The following is a 27,146-nucleotide window of genomic DNA, read 5'->3' as shown; positions in this document are numbered from 1 at the left end:
CTCCACCAATTCTCAACTCATGGATGGTCTCTTAGGGATGATCAGGATTTGCAGAATTTTTTTGTAATCCACATAACTAAGATTAGAGATGGAAAAAGATCTAATGGGTTTGCCACAGTTCAGGGCAACTGCATCTGTAATCTCCCTCTCTGGTACAGCCAGGGCACACACTTTTAGACTTCTGGCTCCCCTGCTGTTGCCTCTCTTGGGCAGACACACACATTTCCCTCCTTTCTGACTGGGATATTTCCATTCTGTACCACTCCCAGCCTATGCTCTGAATTCCCCAGCAAAGTCATGCTGCCTAAACAAGCCTGCTTTGCTTTTCTCTTCAGAAATGGCAAACAGTGTAATTTCCATAATGAAGCTACTGCACAGCTCTTTCTAAGCAAGAACATTTGTTCTTAAGGTGAAAGCATTACAGAGAAACCATATCAAAAACAACAAAAGCATCTACATATATGCTAATAAACTTACCAGAGATCACCCCTGACTCCAACAATGACTCTGGCTGGTGAACAGTCAGTCTTTTAAACCCCACCCATGCATCTGAGAGTCACTTCTTTGTCCAGTTCGGGTCTTTGAAAAGACTGTGAATAGGTAATCAGCCAGACAATGGGTTCTGCTCAAGGCCTAGCTTCAAAAGGATGGATCTGAAGGTGGGTCATTTGTATTCCTCTCTTCCCAATTATTTCCTAGGAAGTCTACTCAATTAACAATTCATTCTTGTCTTAGCCTGTTGTTTAAAAGAGTGGGCCTAAGCACATAACACTTCCCAAGATTTATATTAGTCAGGTCTCCTAAACAAGCTACATACAATCCCACAATTACACATTTCCATTTTAATACAATGAGAGGCTAAGATACTTTAACTTCATTCAATAAGATTTTCCAGGATATGGCAGGAAACTGCCATCTCTGTCACAAGGTCAGTTAATCCATTTACTTCTCTGCCTGTGTCCTAAAATATATTTGCTTCTGCTTTAACAGCTTAGTTTTAAATGTCCCAAGTCATGGGGCTTCTGTTAACCTCTTTAGAAGACATTGTCATGAACAGATCTATATACTTTAACCATAAGAAAGAGAATTCTGGTTGTAGAACTTCAACAAATAGGGGTTTTTTCCACTAATGATTACAAATATAGTAAAGTGAGGCCATTTCCAATGTTGTTTCTAATGGAAAAGTGCAATTTCAGAAACGTTTGTACAGTCAGCTTTCTCTTTGCCTGCTTTCCCTATTTTATTTCTTGGGTTTTTTTTAAATTGAAATTCTCAATACCTCATATGTAAAGACATATAAAAAATGGAGTTATCAACTCAACTCTGAATTTTGACTCTCCTTCTCCTCCCTCTTTCCCTCTCCCCCGGCCAAAACAAGAGTAGTATAGATAAACCTTGGAAAGAAAGCCATACCCAGTCTTCTCTTGCACTGGAAGGATGGTCAAGATGGAATGTGGGGACATTAAACTGGGAAAAAAATATGCAAGTCACTGAAGCTTCAGTCAAATTAGAGGACTGTGGTACCAGCTACTGTAAAAAGTTGTTAGTCTATAAGGTGCCACAAGTACTCCTCGTTGTTTTTGCTGATACAGACTAACATGGCTACCACTCTGAAACGTGTAAAAAGAATATTTTTGATACAATTCTGTAAATGAAGGTATTAAACCATTATCCTAGAGGGAAGTGTGGGTGAACCAGTATTTGATGGTCAGATCACCCAGTATTTAGAGTATTTTAGCATATTCTACTAACTCGATTTCCATCTCTGTCTCCTTACCTCGCTCTGAAATAGCAACTAAAAATACTCCATGTAAACCTTTACAAGTGTATATAATGTATTGTCACCAAACTACAAGAGAGAGAGAAAAAAAAAACTGTTCAAATGTTCTTCTGCATTTATACTATGAGTTAAATATGCCCCTGGTGTACATATATTCTTTCATTTAGGATTTAGTCCATTTGTCTCACTTGTATTTTTTGGTTTTGTTCCATTTTTGGTATATTTGTTAGATAAAATATAATAAAACACTTAAACAGAAAAGCATTTGGGGCTTAATGGCTGATATGTTTCATTCACTGACTTTTCTGTTTGTTCCCATAGGATTCTGTTCTGATACTGTGTCCATAATTGATGCATCACATAGTGAATCAATTGAAGAAAGCCCTTTCCGTCCTCCCTCCCATTCATTTTCTACTGTCTTTGATGAGGATAAGCCTATAGCCAGCAGCGGGACTTACAACTTAGACTTTGATAACAGTGAGTTGGTAGATTCTTTCCATACTTTAGAACCTAGCACTCCAGAAGCTAAGAATTGTGACCCTAAAGTGAATGTTCGAAGAAAATCCACAGATTCTGTCCCAGTTTCCAGGTCTACTTTGTCTCGGTCTCTTAGTTTGCAAGCTAGTGATTTTGATGGAGTTTCCTATCTTGGCAATAATGAGACAGTAATTCCAACGGCAGACGTGTTCAGTACTGGTTCAAGTAGTGCTTCTAGTACCCTTAAGCGAACAAAGAAACCTAGGCCACCTTCGTTAAAGAAGAAGCAATCCGCAAAAAAATCTGCAGACTCTCCACCCGTGAAAGAAACGCAACAAGAACCATCTGACATTAGCCAACAAGCTTCTGTCCCAAGTGAAGAAAAACTGGTGTCTGAGGTAAAGATTGAATCAATTAAACCTGAATGTACTGAACCTTCCCAAATCTCTACGGAGAAACAGGAGGCCCCTGCTGTGCCTGACGCTTCCTATCCCTTTGATCGAGAGAACTTTGAAGAAATTAGTACATTTAGTACTGGAGGAAGCAAAGTGCAAACCTCTCACCCTGCCAGTAAAAAAACCCAACCTCTTACAACGGCACCAGAGGCCGTGGAGGTGACTCCATCTGACACTGGAGGACAAGAGGATCCTCCAGTCAAAGGTCTAGCTGTGAGACTAGAGTTTGATTATTCTGAGGAAAAGGGCAGCAGAGAGGACCAGCAAGAAAGCACTCCCCCACCCAAAAGAGCAGGTAAAAAATCTGGTGCCAAAATGCCACTAAGGAGGCCAAAGACTAAAAAGACAGTGGAAAAGCTTGACAATTCTCCCACCACACCAACCAAGTCACTCACTGATCCAAGTGATATCCCGATTTCAAAAGGCTCTTATACTTTTGATATTGACAAGTGGGATGATCCCAACTTTAACCCATTCTCTTCCACTACAAAAATGCAAGAATCTCCCAAATTGCCTCAACAAACATACAGTTTTGATCCAGACACCTGCGAGGACTCAATTGATGCTTTCAGGCTGTCTTCGAAGATCACCAGCTCACCTTCTAAATCTCCAGCCTCCTTTGAGATACCAGCCAATGGCAGTGAAACAAATGGAACTGAAGGAGACAACCTAAATAAACCTGCAAAAAAGAAGAAGACACCACTAAAAACGTAAGTTAAAGGGTAAAGACATTTCTGGATTGTGAAGTGCTCCTCCTTGCAATTATTACTATAGTTTTATAATTCATGGGTTTCAATAAGGTTAGAAGAAAGAAAAGGAGGACTTGTGGCACCTTAGAGACTAACCAATTTATTTGAGCATAAGCTTTCATGAGCTGTAGGTGCCACAAGTCCTCCTTTTCTTTTTGCGAATACAGACTAACACGGCTGTTACTCTGAAACCTGTCATTAGTAAGATTAGAAACATTGTGCTGATGAACGTATTAACTAGACAACCGGATTTATGTTTATGGCTTACCATGGTAGGCATATTTCAGAGTAGCAGCCGTGTTAATCTGTATTCGCAAAAAGAAAAGGAGTACTTGTGGCACCTTAGAGACTAACCAATTTATTTGAGCATAAGCTTTCGTGAGCTACAGCTCACTTCATCGGATGCATGCTTTGTGTGTATATAATAAGATCTTCTACACTTTCCACAGTATGCATCCGATGAAGTGAGCTGTAGCTCACGAAAGCTTATGCTCAAATAAATTGGTTAGTCTCTAAGGTGCCACAAGTACTCCTTTTCTGCATGGTAGGCATAGGCTTTCCTGTACATTATCAATGCCATTTTGCTCCCAGCACCAAATAACTTGTAGTGAAAACCCAGAGAATTGAACCCAGACCAGGTCACTGGATTAATAATTGGATGTTGGAAGTTTAAGGGCCCAGTCCTACTCCCACTGACATCAGTGCCTGAATGCCCATTGATGTTAAGTGGGACTAGGATTGGGCCTTTAGCAATTTTTGTGCCACATTTTCAATGTTAGCTTACTCGTTGTGCAGTGAGTTCAGCAATGGGAAAAAATAATTCCCCGGCCTGTTGCTAATGCAAGGCCGATCCTGTGAACCCTTACTTGTGTGCGAGTAGTCATACACACAAACTCCTATTGAAGCTAATGGGACTGCTCACGTAAATGAAGAGTACTCGTGTGAGTTAGGGTTTGTGGGACATAGTGAATGAAATCAGTGGCAAAACTCGCATTGACTTCAGTAGGGCCATGTTTTCATCCAGTGTTTTTTTATGTATATGTATGAATGAGAAGCGGAAAACTGTCTTATTTTTACTAGTTTGAATTCCTGGGGTTTTTTTCATATTTTTTTTAATGTGAGGCTATAACCTTTGAAAATATTTTTTTCTAGAAAAGTAGTTTAAGGATTCACAGGATGATCAAAAACCCCTTGGTTTATCTCCTATTTCTATGTCCATAGGCCAAGTTGTGGGAGAAATGGTTCTAGCTGCTACATTTGGTTGGATGGTTAATAAAACTTGGTATCCAGCCGTACTGATTCAGTAGTTAACTTGCTGATGCGCACTTCTGCTATCTTATCCCTTTAGGCATAATTTTCTTTGAATTAGTTACCACAGATTTTATTCACAGGATTTTAGATTTCAGATAAACAGAGAACATATCGAATAAGATGGCTCTGAAAGTCGCTTTCTATCTTAATAGTGTCTGCTAATTAAAGATAACATACTACATTTTAAGATTTAAGTTTCTCACTAAAACTAACAAAAGACCGAAGAGCTAAAGATAAGGCAAACAAACATTGTAAAACAAATGTAAAACATTGTACAGTGTCCATAATGCTGTAAAATGAAGGATGGAGAATGTCCAATTGTACTTTTTATTTCCTGGCACCAGTTGGGCTTCTAACTCTAGCCATTTGCCAAATTTAGGTTTGTATATGGTTGGGGGTGTTTTGCTTTTTGAAGTTGAAGCCATTTTTGAATTACTTACGTGAATGTTATAGAATATGATACCACTGGGCAGAATGACTTCAGTTTTTTTGAGGGAGATGCCAGATTTTCTGATGATGTGTTTTAAATTTTGGGAAATGCCTGGAGTTCAGAGTAGGTGCCAGAGAAATAAAAAATGTCTACTGAGCCAGGGTATTTTACTCAATATTCCTAAAACCTAAAGAATTCCCCAAGAATAGAATATTCAACTTTAAACAAAAATAACACGACTAAAAAGTGCATCTGTGTGTGTGAGATTTGAATTTCATTCTAGAGGGGATTTTAATATCCAAGGCCTCAGTCCAGCAGTTGACTGCCAGGAAGAGGTCCCCTGGGCCTACATGGAGATCCACTGAAGTCCGTGTGCGAGCCCATGTATTGTAAATTGCAAGACAGGCCTTGTGTTGTTTAATCATTGAGAACAGAGGTTTGTGACGGGACACACTGGTCCAGATTGCCCCATCACCTGGAAAAACTTACAGGAGCTAGTGAGAGCACTCCATGAAGTTCCTTCCACAGAATTTTCTCTGTAGTCTTTCACTGGGGGAAGGGATTTACCCCCTCCAAAAGACCTCATGTCTGCAGGAGGCACAAGGCTTATCTGTTACTCTTCCCTGGCTCCAGGCAACACAGTTGCCTGTGCTGTGCTGTGCTTCCATGGAATCACCTGCCCACAGCAGTATCTGGGATCCCACTAAAAGGTTGTCCCCAGTGCGCAGGAGCTGCATGTTAATGAGAATGCAGCCTACAGCTATAATGTTCTTTTAGGGGATTTACTGCAGGGCTTGTTGGGGGGTGAAATGGGCAACCCTGTGTCTGTGTCCCAGTCTGTCCCCTCCCCACATAAGAGTTCGTGGCATGAGATTGCTTAATGGGGTCCACTGCAGGAGAACCATCATTTGGGGAGCCCAGTCACAAATACTTCAGGGGAGCTCCTAGAAGAAGAAAGGAAGCTATTAACGTGAAGGACCTTAAATGGTGACTTATCTTGCTGATCTTCATTTCAGGAATTACTTGACTCAGTTTAAACTGATACTGTAATATCCGAAGATTATATTTATTTATTTTTAAAAACTAGTTTAAGGGTTAGTTTTTCAAAGCCAAGAGTCTTTGTTAACATTGAGAGTTGCAGGGAGAAATCCCTGCAGACTGCTTTGAAAATGTGTTGCTTATTGTGTTTTCTAGCCGAGGGGAGCATGGTGATTTCCAGGCCAGACCTGTAGGATGCCTAGGAGTGAGTCACTAGCTTAAGCATCACTAACACTACAGTGTGCTTGATTCTGCAGTGCACATTAGTGGCAATACAAATGAGTTATCATCCTGGAGTAAAAGTGTAAACATGCTAAACACTCACTCACCACTCTATTAAAAGAACAGACGTGGGAATGGATTTCAGCTCAACTCAAATTGCATTCCAGTCATGTATCTAAATATTTAACTGTGGTTCTGAGACCGATCATTTTGCTGAGATGATACTGAACAAAGAGCAGCAGCTGCTCCCTCAGTGCTCCCTGGTTATGAATAAAGAATGGGTGGCCCGTTTAGATCTAAACCTCAACTCTCAACTGTATCGATGGTTGGGAAGCATCCAGACCATTTCAAAAGACTGTGTTTAGATATGGAAGGTGCCAGCTTTCAAGATCATCCTGCTTAAAAATATGGCATTAAAGCTGACAAGCATGGAAGAGGATGAAGACTTCTTCTAGCCCTGGTTATTCAAATAGAACTGTCCCAGTTTATTAAGCATTTGCTTTGAACTGTCAGTACTCAAACTATGATTTCATTAAGAACCAAAAATACGAAAACTTAAAGAAATTTCCCTTTCTTTCTCAGAGTGTGAAAGTAATTTTGAAATACACAGACCAGGAGCTTTTTCTGCTGCCTTTTACTGATAGATCAATAGTCATAAAAGAACCTAGGGTTCTCCTGTTTCTTTAAACTTAATTGCTACTAACTTCCTTGGGAACATTTTTTTATATACTGTATATTAACTAGTGCTCTATCTTGAAAAGAAAACAGATGGCTACCTCAGGAAAGGCAAAGAATGGGTAAAGCATTGACAGCAATTAAACTGGTAGGCCTCTGCTATGAAAAAATGGTTTTTATAAGGTAAAAACATGTCAGAAAATTATATTGAATTTAAGAACATAAACTGGTTTAGGAATTATCACCTCTCTTCTCCCCCGCTTCCCATTAAAACATGTTTTAAGGTTGTGCAGACTTCAAAGGATATCAAAATTGTATGATGATTTTGCTCTAACACATTAACTGAATGTCTGCAGATTTATCCTTTTTGTCAGTTCCTTCTGTCTGTCTCTCTTTTCTTTGTCTTATTTGTCTTAGGATGGTAGAAGATGTGATGTCTGTATGTTCTCTGTTGTAAGTAAATTTAATCTCACGGGCCTGTTATGGTGAAAGTGCCTTATACTTTGTTAATGGTTTATGGGCTTTTTTAAAAAAATTATTTTACTTTATTTTGCAGCATGATCAAGAATTATTGGGCATGGAGCTTTATGGTGTTATTTTTACTGGCTTATGTAAAAGTTATTTTAAGTGAAATTGCCTGGCTGTGAATACACTTGAGGGAAGCTATTCTGTCAGTGTCTGGTTGCCTGTCTAGAAGGATTGTTTTTTTAAAACTGTATATATATGATGCCCTTAGCTAAAGCATTAACACATTCTTATTAGCTTGATTAATAAAATATTGCATTATACAACACTGTACAGCCATTCTTTCTTAAACACTATCTAATGTTTATAAGTACTTTTTAAAGGAAACAATTATTTTCATTATTTATGTTTTCATATTTAGTAATTAACAGGCTGAATAGAATACTTATACCAGCGAACAGCTGGCCAGTTTTTTTGGTCATGTATGCTGATAGGTGAAGTATTGACTTATTCTCTATCATTTGAAATGCTTCATTATAATCTCCTTTTGTTGCCTTGCAAGTTATTGATCAGAGCAGAGCTATAATTTTCACCAATGCATCGAACCTCAACCACAAAGGCTTTATTGAGTAACTTGGTGTGAAATTGTGCAGGCTGTTTCCCTGCGTCTTCCGCCTAATACCAAAAGCCAATTAGGTCAGGTCTAGCAGCTTGCATCTGGAGCACTGGTAGATCTTGCATCTATCTTGGAATGTTCTCTTTAGGGAATTTTTAACCTTTTGGAAATGGCAAACACACATATAGGCAGCGTACATTACATATCTATACATGATAATGTGTGGGTGTTCTCCTTTCTACATCTTTGACTGGAAAACACCATGCTTTAAAGGGTTAAAACTAGGGTTGTCAAGCGATTTTAAAAAATGAATCACGATTAATCGCACAATTAATTGCGCTGTTAAACAATAATAGAATGCCATTTATTTAAATATTTTTGGATGGTTTCTACATTTTCAAATATGTTGATTTCAGTTACAACACAGAATACAAAGTGTACAGTGCTCACTTTATATTTATTTTTATTACAAATATTCGCACTGTAAAAAACAAAATAAATAGTATGTTTTCATTTCACCTAATACAAATACTGTAGTGCAATCTCTTTATCATGAAAGTTGATCTTACAAATGTAGAATTATGTACAAAAAATAACTGCATTCAAAAATAAAACAATGTAAAACTTTAGAGCCCAAGGTTCACTCACTCCTACTTTTTGTTCAGCCAATCGCACAGACAAACAAGTTTGTTTACATTTCCAGGAGATAATGCTGCCTGCTTCTTGTTTACAAAGTCACCTGAAAGTGAGAACAGGCGTACTCATGGCACTGTTGTAGCTGGTGTGGCAAGATATTTACGTGCCAGATACACTAAAGATTCATACGTCCCTTCATGCTTCAACCATAATTCCAGAGGATATGCGTCCATGCTGATGACGGGTTCTGTTTGATAATGATTCAAAACTGTGCAGACCAATGCATGTTCATTTTCATCATCTGAGTCAGATGCCAGCAGCACAGAAGATTTATTTTCTTTTTTGGTGGTTCAGGTTCTGTAGATTCTGCATCGGAGTTTTGCTCTTTTAAGACTTTTGAAAGCATGCTCCATGCCTCGTCCCTCTCAGATTTTGGAAGGCAGTTCAGATTCTTAAACCTTGGCTCAGGTGCTGTAGCTATCTTTAGAAATCTAATATTGAAACCTTCTTTGTGTTTTGTCAAATCTGCAGTTAAAGTGTTCTTAAATCAAACAACATATGCTGGGTTGTCATCCTAGATTAGTATAACACAAATATATGACACAATGCAGGTAAAATCATGGAGCAGGAGACATACAGTTCTCCTCCAAGGAGTTCAGTCACAAATATAATTAATGCATTTTTTTAAATAAGCATCATCAGCATGGAAGCATGTCCTCAGGAATGGTGGTTGAAGCATGATTAGGCATATTAATGTTTAGCATATCTGGCACATAAATACCTTGCAATGCCGGCTACAAAAATGCCATGCTAACGCCTGTTCTCACTTTCAGGTGACAATGTAAATAAGAAGCCGGCAGCATTATCTCCCGTAAATGTAAACAAACTTGTTTGTCTTAGCGATTGGCTGAACAAGAAGTAGGACTGAATGGACTTGTAGGCTCTAAAGATTTACATTGTTTTGTTATTGGGTGCAGTTATATAACAAAAAAAATCTACATTTGTAAGTTACACTTTCACGACAAAGACATTGCACTACAGCACTTGTATGAGGTGAATTGAAAAATACTATTTCTTTTGTTTATCATTTTTACAATGAAGATATTTGTAATCAGAAGTAATATAAAGTGAGCACTGTATGGGTTCTGTTTGATAATGATTCAAAACAGTGCAGACCAATGCATGTTCATTTTCATCATCTGAGTCAAATGCCACCAGCAGAGAGGTGGCATTTATATTCTGTGTTGTAACTTAAATCAATATATTTGCAAATGTAGAAAAACATCCAAAATATTTAATAAATTTCAATTGGTATTCTATTGTTTAACTGTGTGATTAAAACTGCGATTAATGATTGTGATTAATTTTTTTGAGTTAATCGCGTGAGTTAACTGCGATTAATCAACAGCCCTAGTTAAAACTGTTGTATTGGCAGTTTATGTTCTGGGATTTAGAAGAGCCTGAAGCAGAATTGCCATGTCAGTAAATATATTCATCTTGAAATACCATGAAAGTCCCAAGTTTGTGGGGTTTCCTTTACCATCACTGTGAACTTAATGTGATTATCTGGTCCTGAAATCTCAGGAACAATGTGCATATCCTGCCACAAACCTTCATATGCAGTTCATCAAAAAACCTGTTGTCAAGTGGTGAGGAAATTAATCTCTTATCTATCTTATGTGCATATATGGCCCCCTTTACCATAGTATCTGAACGCCTCACAATCTTCAATGTATTTCCTATCTCACAGGGTTATTGTGAGGATAAAGTACTATTATCCCCATTTTACCGCTGGGGAACTGAGACACAAAGAGGCTAGGTAACTTCCTCAAGGTCACAGAGGAAAGTCTGTGATGGGGCTGGGTCTTTTTGAACCAAGGTCTCCCAAGTCCTATCCTAGTGCCCTTACCACTAGGTAATCCTCATTCCCTATCAATATTTGACTTGAATAGTCTTTTTGAATGAATTTAGACACATGGCAATCCTGCTGTTCAACTTCCTTACTTAGTTTATCTTACTGGTTTAGGGAACAAAGTCCTGTATCAAAGTGCATGATAAAAAGCAATACTTAAAGCATGTTTTTCAGTGGTATTACTTTGTAATAGAAGGAGTCTTAAAGCAGGAGGGCTTACAGAGGTAGTATTTTCTTTAGCTCTGTATTGCTAAATGTTATATGCTGCTGATTCTCTTTTGTATGCCATATTTACTGTTTTAACTTTGTTTTTAGTGATACATTTAGGGTGAAAAAGTCACCAAAAAGATCTCCCCTCTCGGATGCGCCCTCTCAGGTAAAGTGCTATGTTTTGACATATGTCATTAGTTTTGCAAATAGAAGGAAAGTAAATTTGATGCAACATTGTTATATTTGAATAGTTGTAAGTATTGCTAAGGTTTATTAATTTTTGTCCTCCAGTTTTAAGATCAATTTGTACAATGCCTGTTAGACCTGGTATTTGTCCTAGGAATTCCAGTTGGACTGTTCAGAAATACTCTTTGGGAAATCCTTATAAAATCCTTTGGGAAATCTTATAAATATAGTAATGAACAAATACCTTTCGGATATTAGCACTCAGAAGAATTCATCTAACCCAGGGGTAGGCAACCAATGGCACACATGCCAAAGGCAGCATGCGACTTGATTTTCAGTGGCACTCACGCTGCCTGGGTCCTGGCCACCGGTCTGGGGAGCTCTGCATTTTAATTTAATTTTAAATGAAGCTGCTTAAGCATTTTTAAAACCTTATTTATTTTACATACAACAATAGTTGAGTTATATATTATAGACTTATAGAAAGAAACCTTCTAAAACGTTAAAATGTATTACTGGCACGCGAAACCTTAAATTAGAGTGAATAAATGAAGACTCGGCACACCACTTTTGAAAGGTTGCCGACCCCGATCTAACCTATTAGACCAGAAAAGTTTAAAGTGCACAAATAAAAATGATATGCTGAAAGAAAAGTACAAATAATGTCCAGTGTGTTAGTCTGCTGAGTATGTGGACACAAATAGTATTTTTATTTGTCATCTTAAAGCACTGGTGGGTGGCTTTTCTTGCGGGGAGGAGTTAGCAAAGGCTGTGCCGTGTATAAGATAATAAATAGCCTTTGGCTCACTACTTTAATCTGGGACATTTCTTTTCATGCCATTGTCCACCTCCCACGTTATGTATCCTAACCTTCCCTTTCAGCTGGCTGACACTGTAGAGAGAGGGGGAGGATTCGTGACCTTTGAGATCTGTGTTTATATTATGTGAGATCATTACCATAAGGGAAGTGTCAGGGCTAATCTACATGGTGAGTGTGGTGTTTCAAACAGCAGTACTTCAAAGCACATTACAAAACATTTATTATGGAAGCTGGGTCCAGACAGCAAGCTAGTGCACTGTAGACTGCCCTGGCATTAACTCACCATGCAGACAAGCCCCAAAAGTCAATTGGCCTAGCCATCACGCTTGAATTCCTAGGAGACTATGCATTTTATGTGTCACTTATGTACTGATCATGTACTGATCTCCAACCGCAGATATTTCTATCTTAAATCCTGAAAATCTTTGAGCTCACATGCATGACCGTCAACTCCAAATAACGTCCATCTTTTTTACCTGCATCAACAGAATCTAGAAACTTATACATACATCATAAATGATGCCATGGAAAAGATAGTATGAAAAAAGTGTTCAGTAAAGATGGCAAAGAAAATCTCCTGTGGATCCCTTGTATGCTGAAGTCTTTCCCCCAATTTCCCCTCCCAACTGAATTGATTGCAGTTGGCACATTTCAGTACACTTAAGTCAGGATTTTCATTCTACCTCATCAACACAGCTTTGCAATATCTGTGTTCATTATAAAAGAGTTTCATTGTACAGATAAAGAGAGTCTAATTATTGAGACAAGTTATTCCTGGTGTAATTCCAAATGCTACAGATATGAGCTGGGTCTCTTTCCTCATTTTATATGGAGCTGTAGTAGGTAGCATGGAATTAAAACAGGAAAGGGGGGAGCGGGAGAGATAGATAAAAGAATTCAGACAAATATTTCTAACTGATGGCTCAATGCGGTAATGAAAGATAATAGATTCAGTTAACATATGTTCTCTGCAGGATTCCACTCCACTGCCTACTCCAGAAACACCCCCAGTTATATCCACCGTGGTTCATGCGACAGATGAGGAAAAACTGGCTTCTTCCGTAACCAGTCAGAAATGGACTTGCATGACTGTGGATCTGGATACAGATAAACAGGATTACCCACAACCATCCGATCTATCTACATTTGTAAATGAGACCAAGTTCAGCTCCCCTACAGAGGGTAAGCTTATAAATCACCATTCAGCTCCAGTCAATGTTTTCTTTATCAAGGAAAAGACAAAGAGTAGAGAGGAAACTGAAAGAGACTGGAAACACTCTTATTTTCAGCTGCAGATAGGACAGCAGAGCAGCACTTCAGAGCAACATATGACTAATTTTTTCTTTTTCAGTACACTTAATTATAAGTATAATCCACTGTTCAGAGCATGTTACACGTTCCCTGCTGTGTCTAAATCAGAGGGGATGGTGGCCTGCTATTCCTTCCAGCTAATGGGTTTAGGACCCAATCCAAAGTCCACTGAAATCAGTAGAAGGCTTTCCTTTGGTTTTGCTAGGCCTCTAGTACTTTAACTCAGGTGATAGAGACTTGTGTTTCAGTACTGAAGGTCCCAGCTTCAGATCTCGCCATCAGTCTCTTGGCTACATATCATCTCTCCAAACTCCTAAGCTTCAGCTTTCTTCAAGCATAAGAAATACATAAAACCCCACAATATCTAGCAGTGTGACGGTTATCTTTCACAGGCACAGTATTCATCCCCATTTCCATGTCCTGAAGGATGTGTGTCTTTTTGTATGAGGCAAATAATTGCAAGTTTGTTAGATTATTTTATATTATTATTATTTATGAACTGTGAAAGGATCAGAACCTATCCCACTTAAGTATTTCTCACTTGCATGTGTAGTCATATTGCCTTTCTTCGGACTACATGAAGGAGTAAGTCTTTGCAGGTTTTACCCTAGGGGTACATCTGATAAATGAATGTATAAATAAATACTAACCAATTTCCAACTTAGTTTATGGTTGGGGGGCTTATTTATACTTCAGAATTTTATGATCCTTTTTTATCTTGTTGGCTCTATTTCCATGGTTCTTGCCTGATCTTTTCTGCCCACATGCCCAATGTACTGTTAAAATATCATTGAATAATTTAAGGCAAAAATCTGGGGAGTTTTGCATGATTATGGGCTGCAGGACTTGGCTCTTAGGCCCAATCCTGCGAACAGTTTACACATGAGCTTAACCTGTGCATCTGAGTAACTCTGCTGACTTTAATGGTACTGCTTATGTGAACATTCAAATGCACATGTGTAAGAGTATGCAGGCTCTGGGGCTTTTATGGGGTCTGTTGGATATCCTGTTCAGATGGTGCAATCTGAATAATCCATTCATTTTTGTTGATGTTAAATTATAACTAAATGTATCTATTTTGACTTCATTGTGTGATGTTAATGTTTCCTCCTTAAAGAAAAAGTGAGCCAAAAATGATTTTTTGAACAAACAACATAATGTATGGATGCACTAAAACCATCATTTCAGCTCTCAGACTGGTAACAGAAAGTGAACAGAGTTCCTAATTAAATGCTAATCATCCTGCTTCAGAAGCGTGCTGGGTGGTGTGTTCAGAGTTTCAGATTACATGTTAATTATAATCAACAGTGATTCCTCTTTTGAGGTCATTTAAAATAATCATGATTTCCACTGACTGTTCTGTTCATGCTGCTTTGAGAAATCTAAGTAATTCAAGAGATGTTTCTTAATACAGCGGTTTATACCACGCTTGATACTGTTGTGACTGTCCTCCTATAACCAAGAGCTACCTTTGTACAGATAGATCTTTGCAGTCAAACAATACATAGTGCTCAGACTCATGCATATCACTTCGGCACTTTGTTAATACATTGGAGTTGCCCTCCATCTTGCCATCCACTATAAGTATTGTCAAGATTCCTCCACCACTCTGAACGCTAGGATACAGATCTGGGGACCTGCATGAAAACCTCCTAAGCTTATCTTTACCAGCTTAGGTCAAAACTTCCCCAAGGTACAAAATATTCCACCCTTTGTCCTTGGATTGGCCACTACCACCACCAAACAAATACTGGTTACTGGGGAAGAGCTGTTTGGAAACGTCTTTCCCCCCAAATACTTCCCAAAACCTTGCACCCCACTTCCTGGACAAGGTTTGGTAAAAAGCCTCACCAATTTGTCTAGGTGACTACAGACCCAGACCCTTGGATCTTAAGAACAATGAACAATCCTCCCAACAGTTGCACCCCCCCTTTCCTGGGAAATGTTGGATAAAAAGCCTCACCAATTTGCATAGGTGACCACAGACCCAAACCCTTGGATCTGAGAACAATGAAAAAGCATTCAGTTTTCTTACAAGAAGACTTTTAATAGAAATAGGAGTAAATAGAAATAAAGAAATCCCCTCTGTAAAATCAGGATGGTAGATACCTTACAGGGTAATTAGATTCAAAACATAGAGAACCCCTCTAGGCAAAACCTTAAGTTACAAAAAAGATACACAGACAGAAATAGTTATTCTATTCAGCACAATTCTTTTCTCAGCCATTTAAAGAAATCATAATCTAACACACACCTAGCTAGATTACTTACTAAAAGTTCTAAGACTCCATTCCTGGTCTATCCCCGACAAAAGCAGCATATAGACAGACACACAGACCCTTTGTTTTTCTCCCTCCTCCCAGCTTTTGAAAGTATCTTGTCTCCTCATTGGTCATTTTGGTCAGGTGCCAGCAAGGTTACCTTTAGCTTGTTAACCCTTTACAGGTGAGAGGAGTTTTCCTCTGGCCAGGAGGGATTTTAAAGGGGTTTACCCTTCCCTTTATATTTATGACAAGTATGTTTGAAACCACTGAGAGCAGTGAGACAAAAGAATAATCTTTAATGAGCCACATTATTTGTTTTGTTTCTAGTTGATGTATCTTAATCCACAAACTGTCTTTTGTGTCAAATAGGGTTAAATATCAATCAACCTAAAAATCAAACCCTTTGGATTACAGCTGCAAGAGTGGGGATTAAGCAGATGCAGGGTTGTTATTATTAGGGCCAGCAGAGGACACTGACAGTATGTCTCCTGGCTATAAAGAACATTTGTATATATTGTTACAGATTGTTTCCCAGTGTTTAAGAACCAGTTTGTAAGACTTCACTGTAATATATGAAGTGATAACAAATGGAGAAAGGCATTTCTAAGCATTTGATGTTGTTTTGTCTTATAGTTAATAGTTCCTCCAAAACGTCTTCCTCGGGTTCTGTTTTTCTTTCATTTTACTCTTAATGTCATTATTTGTGTGGTTGTTTGTTTTTTTTGCTCTAGCTAGAAAGAAGCATGTATTTCATATGGTAGGCTTTTCCTCCTTGTTTGAATGCCTGTTACCATTAAAAATAGACCATGGGATGCCAAACACCTCAATTTACTGAACCTGCTATAGCAGGATTCCCTTCAGCAAAAAGATTAATGGATACAATATCCTAAACTTCACCTATTGCAATTTTTCTTAAATGTATGGCCTGTGAAATGCATGAATTTTCAAAAACATGCTATTTATACCCAGAGAGACTTTTAACTAGAAGAGAAGTTAACAATATTTGTGGGCATTTTTTAGCATCTGAATTTCTGCACAAATGCCCTCTAATATTGTTTTCATAGTGAGATTTTCACTTTTCAAAACAATTAAGACATTTACACTAGTCTTGGGGAAAAACAGCCTAATTTATTTAAAAAATATCTACCTGACATAGGCCCTTATTCAGAATGTCGTCACAGTTCAGGAAGTGTATTTAAGCACATGCTTAAATCCCAGTCACTTGTTTTTTACTATACAGAAATAGAATTAAGCATGTGATTCAGTGATTTCCTGAATTGGGCCCTTAGGAAGAGAACTGACTTACTGTGTGGAACATAACAAACTACAAAGCTGAATAAAAATAAACAATTTTGAGGCATGAATATTATTTAACAAGAATCCTTAATTTTTATCTTCAGGAAACAAACTCACCATTGTGTTAGAGTGTTTCTCTGAACATCAGTGGTGACTGGATTTAGATGCAAAATCTGAGATACATTTGTTGTACCTATCAATCTTTTTTTACTGCTTTGTCCTATTGCCTTTATGTATTTGCATGATCAGACCTTACACCCTGTATTTGTTGCATTTATCTTCTGTTCTGTCAGCAGTTTCTTTGTCTCTGTGTGTGTCTATATCAGTACACTGTCGAGTGACCAGGGTTTGCAAGAAGTGCTTGTTAATTCTTATTGTATAATTAAGGGATTTGAAATAGTAGAGCAACAAAAGGTTTTTTAGAGGTTAGGGCAGGGCTTCTCTGTAAATACTCAGGCTTTGAACTGTCCCTTGTAACTAAAATTTGAAAATAAGTGTATCTATGCTACCGTCCTATCCGTCACCAAATAAGCATATGGATGGTTTATCCATTTTTTAATATCAAGTAATAAGATCATCATCATTCCCAATTAAAAACTGCATGGCTTTACTATGAGTGGAATCATTTGATTACTTGTCATCTTGCAATCTTCTTTCTTTCAATAGAAGAAATAGCTATCAAGACTACATCAAAATATTTTCAACGATTTGTAATGTGACACAGCACTTCAGATACCATATACTGGAGTGTTTCACAGGGCTCTGCAATTTTAGTAAAGCCACTGGGGTCTGTAATAGAATCCTGAACAAAGGAAGCAGATTAATCTGGAGTTTTATAGGAAAATTGATTCATAATGACTTGCACCAAATTCTGCCTTTGGCTATGCCATGTTGATTGACAGCTGAAAATCAAGGCACAAGTGTCTCTGTGTATTTTGTTTGTAGGGCCTGTTAGAAAAAGCATCAATAATAAAGCTGCAGGCCAGGGTGACACTTAGCAACAAGCTGCCAAGATTTCATTCACACATGCAAAAATTATATCCCCCCACCCCATGCATGAGAACATTTCTCTTTGTTTCTGTTACAGAGCTGGAATATGGCAACTCATATGAAATAGAATATATGGAGAAAATAGGCTCCTCCTTGCCGGTAAGTTTTCACTCTCAAATTTTCATTTACATTTATTTACACGCTGTAGTCATTATTTGTTGCTGTGATAATGCTGTATGGATAGTTCCCTGCTACACAGTGAATTAACTGTACATCTGCAGCAGATTGTAAACACGGTTCTTTCTAGTCAGCGTAGTCAAGTAAATTGCACGTGCTTTATTGTCCTTATCCTTATAGAAGTTATTTAATCGTTTTAATGTTAAGGTTTAGTTTCACTTCTTGGAGAAGTAAAGGTATTCAATACTTCAAGCCATAGCAAGTGCAGAGCACTCTATGTTGGGTTACCAAACAATGTATGGAAATCTTTAACTCTCCAAAACCATGACTCAAGCTTTTATGAAAAGAAATGATGAGGACTCTCTTCAAAACAAAGACTTACTATAAAATATGGGAATAAAGTACTTTATAACATCAACATTTTTTGCCTAACTTGTATTCACTTGATTAATTAGATAGTATTAATAAGCTTCAAATGTCTGAATTTCCCACAGTGCTTATAAGAATGAAACAGTCTGTTAGTGTGGAGACTCTTGGGTGCTCAATCTGATGAGATAAAGAAGGTTCTGATTACATTTTTGATAACACTTTGTCAGCGAATGTTATATAACCCATTCAAAAAGAACAGGTGCAGAACAGTACCTGAATTCTAATTAATCCCAAATGATAGTGGAGGAACTAATAAAAATTATGAACTACACAGTCTGTGCTGTGGTCAGCAGCTTTTCTAAAATAGGCTGTTCTTTTAATATTTCCACTATGTCGTAGCACCATAGGGAGTGCTATGCTGCAGAACATAGGTTCTGCAAAACCTATGAATTTTTTCAAAAGAGAAATGGAATTTGTCAGTCACTGGGTCACTTGAGGCAATGAATTAACCTTAACGGAGAATGGAAAGTTGGATGATAATTATTTCCTTTTCTTTTGACAGCAGGATGGCAGCACCCTGAAGAAACAATCTTTGTACCTTGTATTTGATGCACAGCAGGAAAGTCCAGTCAAATCTCCTCCGGTCAGACTATCTGATTCTACAACTCCATGTTCAGGGTACATCACTGCAAAAAAAACAACCCCCAACCCCCGCCCCGCCCACACACACAGCAAACAACAAACAAAAACATTTAATAATAAAAGGACTGTTAGGAAAAGGATAACAGTAAAATTATTTCCAGTCAGGTGTGCTTCTGTTGTGTGCTTTAGTTTTTGTCTGTTTTCTTTAAAACACAATCTATATCTATTAAACGTATAGCGTCCCACCTAAGTTCCTTCTAAGCTGCAGGTCCATGCAACAGACTATAAAGGGCCATGCAGGCACACAGCCACAGGGGCCTGGAAAGGAGAGAGGTAGGGGGTGGCTGGGGAGGGGAGCAAGTTGGGGTGTGCAGGGCTGCCACGGGCCTCTCCCCTGACCCCGGAGCTGCTGCCGGCGGGAAGAGGCATCTCTCCTCCGGCCCCGGAGCTGCTGCTGGTGGGAAGAGGCACCTCTCCCCTGGAGCTGCTGCCAGCAGGAAGAAGCGCCTCTCCCCCGGAGCTGCTGCGGTCAGGAAGAGGCTCCTCTCCCCCAGAGCTGCTGCCAGCAGGGAGAGAGCTAGGGGGAGTCCTCTGACTCTAGTCCCGGGGCAGCCTGTACCCCAAACTCCTCATCCCCAGCCCCACCCCAGAGACCGCACCCCCTACTGGGAGCCCTCACCACTCACACATCTTAACCCTCTGCCCCAGCCCTGAGCCCACTCCCGCACTCTGAACCTCTCAGCCCCACCCCTGCCACACATGACTTCCATATTGGTGCACATAACAAAATTCATTCCATACATGGATATAAAAAATTAGAGGGAACATTGGGTCCAACTGTCCCTTGTTACACCAGTCAGTGGAGTAATGGAGTGAAGAATCAGGATATATATTTCTGTTGCATAGTCATGATGATTACTTTAAAGTCTTCAGTGAAGACTATGCTGTGCCTTCAGTGTAGATTATGGTTCTCTACTTACATTTTTTCTTCATTATTAAGGATAGTTTCATTTCAGTATGTTCCTCGTATTGTAATTCTTCATTTGGCATTCCTAAACTTGTTTTTCTGAACAATTAATCCATTTTTAAATTATGTATCTTAAGGGTTTTTGTTTATTTTTAGAAATGGCGTTGTCCCGGGGGTTAAACTGCTGCTACGTAACAATTTTTATTTGATAGAGATTTATGCAGAAGTGAGAAATAAGTGCAAAGTGATGTGAGGGATGTGCATGAACTCATTGATCTAATCCAGTAGTACAGGGTTTATCCAGATTTCTTTTGGGTACTACTCTGAAAACATTTCTCAAAATCTTGCAAGATATATTGCTATAATTCAACCTTATGTCAATTATCCTAATTTATCAAGCTCTTGTGAAGATGAGAACATGACAGTTTAACTGAAGAGGATTTGCTGTGTTTTTAGCAGAGACTGGGCTTTTAGCCTAATCTGAAAACATATACACTATCTATCTGATCCCAGATCAAGTTTCGAGGAAACTGAAGCCCAGCTATCCTCTGGAATGAAAATACAACACCCAGGTTCCCGGGTTCTAACCGCCAGCCAAGATATGCACTTACAGTCAACTGACAAATCAAAACAGAAAGAACTGGAGCCCATGAGTTTAGGAACAGCTTCAGACACCATTGAAATAGTAAGTAATATATGAGAAGAGTGATGGAAACATTCTCCCAAAAAGCAATCTTCCCATGTCTTAAGAGAGGAGAACATACAGACTGTGCAATTATAACATGCGTAGAGCTAGACGAAAACTTACGGAGTGAGAATATGAAAACCCCAAATGGAAACTACTTAACCAGAACAAACTAAAAAGCAAGATCACTTGCTGAGAAATTTAGCATCTTTAGCTTTATGCCTTTTCACATTAATCATAAGGATGAAAGGTCACTTTTAAGAAGTGCCTCCAACGTTGTGCTTGCAAAATTGCATGGGCAATCTTTCACCCGAGCAAAACCAGCCTTTGCTCTTCCAGACCATGTAACTAACCAGGAAGGTTTCCGTGCACAATGTGTGCCCAAATCTACATGGCCAAAAATCATTCCCGTGGGTTTTAGTCTCTATTGATAGACATGCTTAATTTCCATTGGCAATAACAGGGTTTGATGGGACACCAATGAGGGAATTGATCCCCATTTTGGCCAAACAGAATACTGTTAGAATTGAGAAAAGTTGTCCTGGTTCTTATCTTAAGCTCAAATGTATGTTTGTGATCAGTTCTTATAGGCAGATATTCTCAATAGCTTATTTGTTATAAGGATTTTTGTTATGTTTTAACCTGAGAAATGTAAATATATAGGCTGTGCCCGTGTTTTCTCGGGGGGATCTTGTATGAAAATATGTGGAATTGCTTTGTGAGTGTAGCATATCTGTTGTGATGTTTTAAAGCATTAATAGATGATGAACAGATATTTCTCATTTTCTGATAAATTGCCAATTGTTTTGATATTATGCTGTACTGGAAGTGAGAGACTTTGTTAGAAATCTGCGCTTTTGAACTCAATCTAGTTCCCAGTGGACTCAGTGTAAAGACTTTGAGTCTTACTTCGAAGGCTGTAGCTGCTTCTAGACTTTAGAGCACTGGTTCTCAAACTTTTGAATATTATGGATAGATTCTCTGAAGGACCCCCAGTTTTCCCTGGCACTTGGACATATAAGGAAGAACGACAGTATTAAGGAGACAAAGTTAAAATACACTCACTTTATAATGCAACAGGCATGGCTACTGAGTTACATCTCTGTAGATTGTGTATTTGTGGTTTTGAGTTCCTGTCCTTGGGCAGGGGATTTCACATTTATTAGCCTGAAGACTCTGCTCTTCGAGTGGAGCTTCCATTGCTCTAATCTCAACAGGTGAACACTGTGATTCTGACCTCCGGTGTGTTTGAGACCTCTCTAATCTTGGTGGCATCTGCAAATTTGATCATAATTGAGTTAATACCAAAGGAACAAAAAGACATATTGTCGTGAGTGCAAAAAGTTGTTTGGGGATCGTTTTAGTTGAATTGGTCAAAGAAACTCTGAAACTCCTGTGAGAATCCTGGACTGAGCGCAAATACATTTGTTAGTCTCTAAGGTGCCACAAGTACTCCTTTTCTTCTTTCAACTCACAGGAAGTTTCTTTGCTTTAAGACAAACACAACGTGGTGACTGTCTGACAGAAAATTGACTGCCAATTGTCATAGAAGTACCTAAAAGTGGTCCATGGACCGCAGTTTGAGAACCATTGCTTTAGAGGCTTTAACATCATTTATTTCATTCTTCATACTCAAATTTTTAATTGATAACTGACTTTCATTATATTTATTTCTGCTTGGCTATGCATGTGTGCCAGAAAGAAAATGTTACTGAAGGCAGTAAACAAACGTTTGAAGCAAATCTATGGTTTTCAGCCTGAGCCACTTTGGCAGCCTCTGTTATTTGTTCTATATCCTCCTTACCCTTCAGACAACTCCTGAGGACTCCTTTGTCTCTGCTGATGCTCTTCTCAGTAGGATATCACATCAAACATCAATATGTGATCAGCTTGAATATCTAGAACCTGACTTAGCAGAAAAGAACCCCCCCGTATTTGCTCAGAAACTTCAGGTTTGTAGCAGAAATGTAAATACCAGTGTTCCTTTCTTAAGTTTCTCTAAACACCAGTAGAGAACACAATTCACTATCTTAAAAAAAAAAAAAAAAAGTTAATTAAAGAAAAATTCAGGCCCTCTTCAAAGTACCTTTTGCCTTTCAGAAACTTTTAAGAGATAGTGAGATTTGGACTTAACTTTCTGAACAAATAAGTTAGTTTCTCTAACTCTTGTGTTCTAACACTGCTGAACAGTCTCAATTCGATAATCTCACTAACTGTGTTGTAGTACAACATATTATAAAATAAAACTCTTATTTTGAGCCCTGCATTCAATCTTAAATGTGGAGGATTAACTTGACTGAGTACACTTTACTTTGGTGGGCCAGTAAGCACAGAGACAGTTTCAGAGATGTAGGGCCTAATTCTGCTCTCAGGTACACCAGGGTAAATCCAGAGTAACCTCATTAACATCAGCGGAGTCACATTGGTGCTAAAACCAGGTAAAATGAGATTTAGGTGTTGTTTTTGTGATTGTGTTTAACTTGTCATTTGACTTGGCTTCCTCTGACAAAAGGAAATCTCTCTGGAGAGTAGGTTTACGTGTATCACGGCAGATTTTCCAAATAGCCAATGCAAATTTACATTTCAAAACTGCTAAGTAATGTTGAATAAAAAATGACAGCAATCATAAATACAGTGAATAGTGAAAGGGAAAAACAATTAACATGACAAAGAAATAATTTTGTCTAGTTGGGCATCATAATTGAAAAACATTTATCCCACCCAAAAAGTTGTTAACACTTAGTCTCTAGTGAAAGAGTTTCTGGATATAAATATCTCAAAACTACCTGAAAACTTGCTTTTGTGTTCTGCTGATGTTTTAATCATGAAAGGAACACTGAATGTGTGTTACCCAAAAATTATCATGATACATTAAAATTCATTCTCTGTGTGTGTAAAACATTTACATCATGTTCTTAATACATTTTTTTCTGTGGATTGCTTAAAACCATCTGACAGGAGGAGTTAGAGTTTGCTGCAATGAGGATAGAAGCACTGACGCTAGCCAGACAGATTACCTTGTCTTCTTTCTGCTCCTTAGATACCGAGGTATCTGTTTTATGCCTGCAATGTGTGTGTGTGTGCACAGATAAAGAACCAGAGTGCTGCTTTTTCTTTAACAACAAGGTAACTAAGCCTCTCTGAGTGACGTTTGAAGCTGTGTGCACCTCAGTACATATGACACCAAAGAGCATGCTGATAGCCTCACTCGACACAAAAATGCTGTCACCCGCTCCACTCACAGAACAATTCTACTTCCAAAGTTGACTGAAGATCTGGAGGCAAAAGGCCGTCATATAAAACAGGGGACAGCCAAATTCTGCCTTTTAGATGATCATGTGTTTGTATTTGAGATCAGGATTGGTCTAAAGTGTTTGCTGGCAAAATAAATAAGAAAGTTTTTGAATAGAGTTTTACAAATTCTGGCTAGCGGTGTATTTTGCCTTTTACAGGTCATTTAAGCATGAGATCTAATAACTTGACCCTAAAACTTAAAAAGTTCAATCTACCCACACTTCAGGTTTCTGAAGAACGGGATTCAAATGATTTTGAATGACCTCAAAGGCTCTCACGGGAAAGAGCCTCCCCAGCATAAATCGACTTTATTCATTAAGATCTAAAGATTTTCTGTATTGATACTTCTACAGCATGCTGGCTAGTGCCATGTCAGTGTGATGCATCATCAGAGTGACACTGCTCCAGTGATGCATGTGATCTCCCCTGTGTTTGAAACGAGACTGAAATGTGATCTCTGATGTAGTATCTTTGATGTTTAGTACAAAACATTGCACCCGTCTAGGAAGACCCTTATGATGCTTTTAACAAAAAGCTCACAGCAACCCCACGAGTTTTATCTTGGTGGTATACGTCGAAAATGGTATCAACTGAATGGAATGCTGACAGGACAACAGCAAACTGCTAACATGAGACATTTATTTCCATATCAGGAGAATGTTATTCTGCCTTGTTGTTCTCCAGTGACCTTTCTTTTCTTACAGTAAATGATTAATAAATAAGTCATTGGGAGGCCCCAACTAATTCCTTTAATATTTAAGTGGCAGCTGTTCACTGCACCATAACTGCATTTTGACTGGCTGAGAGATTAGACTTAATCTGTGCTTTAACCAATCATAAGATAGTCGGTTCATAAAAGTATGTCTCTTTCGATAGGGTACTGTACTGTACTTTTATGGATTAACTGATGGCCAGTTAGAACAAGTTTGAGCAGTTTAGCTTATGTTGGTAAATAGTGGCCTGTGATGCAATTGTCTAAGTGACTAATGGCTATTTCATTTCGGGTAATGAATGGTATAAAAAGATAGTAAGTAATTAATTCCCTGTGGAAATATGAATGTTTCTGAGTATGTGGGCTTCTGTTTTTAGTGAAGCCGGTGGGAAGCTTCACTGTTGACTTGAATGGTAGCAGGTTTGGGCCCAACTTTCTGATTAGAAACAGAAGGAATAAGGGTTGAAATGATAAATGGCATTTTCCCAGTGGGAGTAAAATACCTGTGATTAGTTTTACTGCTCTGAATCCTGAAAAATGTGCGTATTTTTTATATACATCTATAACTAAGGCATAGTGATGTCTTTAGCTGAATGATACAGATGTCATGGTAGGTTGAGAAGGACTTTTGTCCTTGGTTAACTTTAGTCTTTAAGTAGATCTTGCTAATATCAAATTAGCCCATGATGATAACCCTTGTGACTAACACTGAGTGTCTTATAGTGACTGATGGACTCAATGTAGATTAAATATAATAGGATACACCAGATGACTGCAGTGACTTAAATCCAGAGGCTACTGAGGATAGACAGAGGATACTGGCTGTCAGGAATACTTTCTGAAAGGCACTGAATATTTTCTTAATATGGTATCAATATATTTATAACTGTGGTGCATATCGATGTAAAATCTTACAACATCTTTTTAATAAAAACAAAACTACCTTTCACATTGATTAAGTTACATCTAAATCAGAAACTCAAGCATTAAGTGCTAATCTAAAAATGATAACGCTTGAATCATAATATTACTGGGCAGTAGGAATTAGTCCTTTTTGTTCAGATGAAGATTGGCTTTTGTGAGAGGAGACGTTGGGTCTGGTCCTGACCTCCTGAAATCAGTGTGAGTTTTGTTAGTGACTTCAGCAGGATAGGGCCCTTTTTCTTCAGTCTCCAAAGATGGAAACAATGCAGACAGTCTCTTCTCAGATACAACTGAAAAATAAGAATGAAAACAGTCAAAGGAAAAGAACTGTTACTGGCAAATGTGGCTTCAGCCTCCCAGTGCTAAGATAGCTGAACACAGCTAGGCCGAACAATCTAGGACTGTTGAACAGCCTTGTGTGTCCAGCTCCCATTTTTTGTGTAGGCAGGACAGGTCTCAGAAAGCGTCTGTGTCAGCCGCTCAAGAATAGCTGAGGTAGGAACATGTAAAGCTATGGTGTTGAAATCAGCACTTCTCTTGTGTAAATTAGAGAAACCAATGGAAAAAGGGTGTTGGCAGTAAGAGAAGCAATATTCATAATTGTTTTGAGAGGACAGAGGTAGCAAAAGTTTAAGGGGTGTAAGTTTTCATACAAAAACTTTCCTTTTTCTGCACAGTCATGCTTGCAAAATTGGGCCCACGTTTTTGGGCCCACAGTTTAACCTGAGTGGAAGCACAAATCACGTAGTTAAAAGGTGTGATTATTCCACTTTTTGCCCATCGTACATTTGTGAGTGCGAAAATATTGCTGCAAAAGGAAAGCCAGACCTCAGCCCAGCTAAATGGATAAATTTTATGTGAATATTATAGTAATTTCTTCCATTTCATTTCAGTGCCCATGCATATCTTTGTTTACTTGGAATTCTTTTGTGAGCTGGGATTTGTGTAGCTGGTAAATCAAGGTGTATCAGGTCACATTCCTAATTAAATATCTGAATTCTAGAAGCGATGCTTGACAAAGGAAATGTATATGCTTCCCAGTTACTTACACTAAGATTTCAGTGACCCACATGTAACATTAATTCCCCTGCAGAGTCTAATCCCTCTGTGTAAGGGTCAGTGATTTATAAAGCCCTGTGCTTGTAATTGCCCTAATTAACTTTTTATCTTTTTAGTGGTGATGGTACTGTTGTTAGGTGCTGAATTCATAGTTCTGACAGTATTATTTTATATGAATACTGTAGATTTATTGGTCAAATTATCATTTTCTCAGCTGTTAAAAAGGAAAATTTTGGCAAAAGCATAATTCAATAAATATATCAGCAAGGTATCTAACAGAGTATAAGAAAGAACAATGACCATTTGCGGTGTTACAGATGAAGCATTTTTAAATGTCTCCTCCTCTTCTCCCTTTCTCAGAATTTTTCCTTATCTTGGCAGTTTCTGTGTCCCCCATCCCATCTGTATCAGAAGTAGGGCTTGTGCCTGCTACCACAGCGAAGGTTTTCTAACAGTTACTTCGGGAAAACATAA

At 38.4% G+C, this 27,146-nt stretch overlaps 1 protein-coding gene across 10 annotated transcripts in view; it reads left to right on the top strand.

The window, feature by feature from the left end:
• The window catches only part of TACC2 (transforming acidic coiled-coil containing protein 2), a 163,597-nt gene that overhangs the window by 112,945 nt on the left and 23,506 nt on the right, over positions 1-27,146 (top strand). For 2 of the 10 annotated variants that reach the window (XM_075131038.1, XM_048857603.2), the window contains exons 7-15: positions 2,102-3,422; positions 7,555-7,590; positions 11,082-11,142; positions 12,957-13,164; positions 17,941-18,002; positions 18,952-19,067; positions 20,512-20,683; positions 22,495-22,635; positions 23,642-23,731. In XM_075131038.1, coding sequence (XP_074987139.1) covers positions 2,102-3,422; positions 7,555-7,590; positions 11,082-11,142; positions 12,957-13,164; positions 17,941-18,002; positions 18,952-19,067; positions 20,512-20,683; positions 22,495-22,635; positions 23,642-23,731 — 2,207 coding nt within the window. The remainder of the gene's footprint in view (positions 1-2,101; positions 3,423-7,554; positions 7,591-11,081; positions 11,143-12,956; positions 13,165-17,940; positions 18,003-18,951; positions 19,068-20,511; positions 20,684-22,494; positions 22,636-23,641; positions 23,732-27,146) is intronic. The other 8 variants (XM_048857605.2, XM_075131039.1, XM_048857607.2 and 5 more) reach the window with 8 other exon arrangements.

This window comes from Caretta caretta, chromosome 7 (genome assembly GCF_965140235.1).
Source record: "Caretta caretta isolate rCarCar2 chromosome 7, rCarCar1.hap1, whole genome shotgun sequence".
Lineage (NCBI taxonomy): Eukaryota > Metazoa > Chordata > Testudines > Cheloniidae > Caretta > Caretta caretta.
Note: the sequence above shows the minus strand (reverse complement) of the source record. Positions and strands in the feature narration are given on the sequence as shown.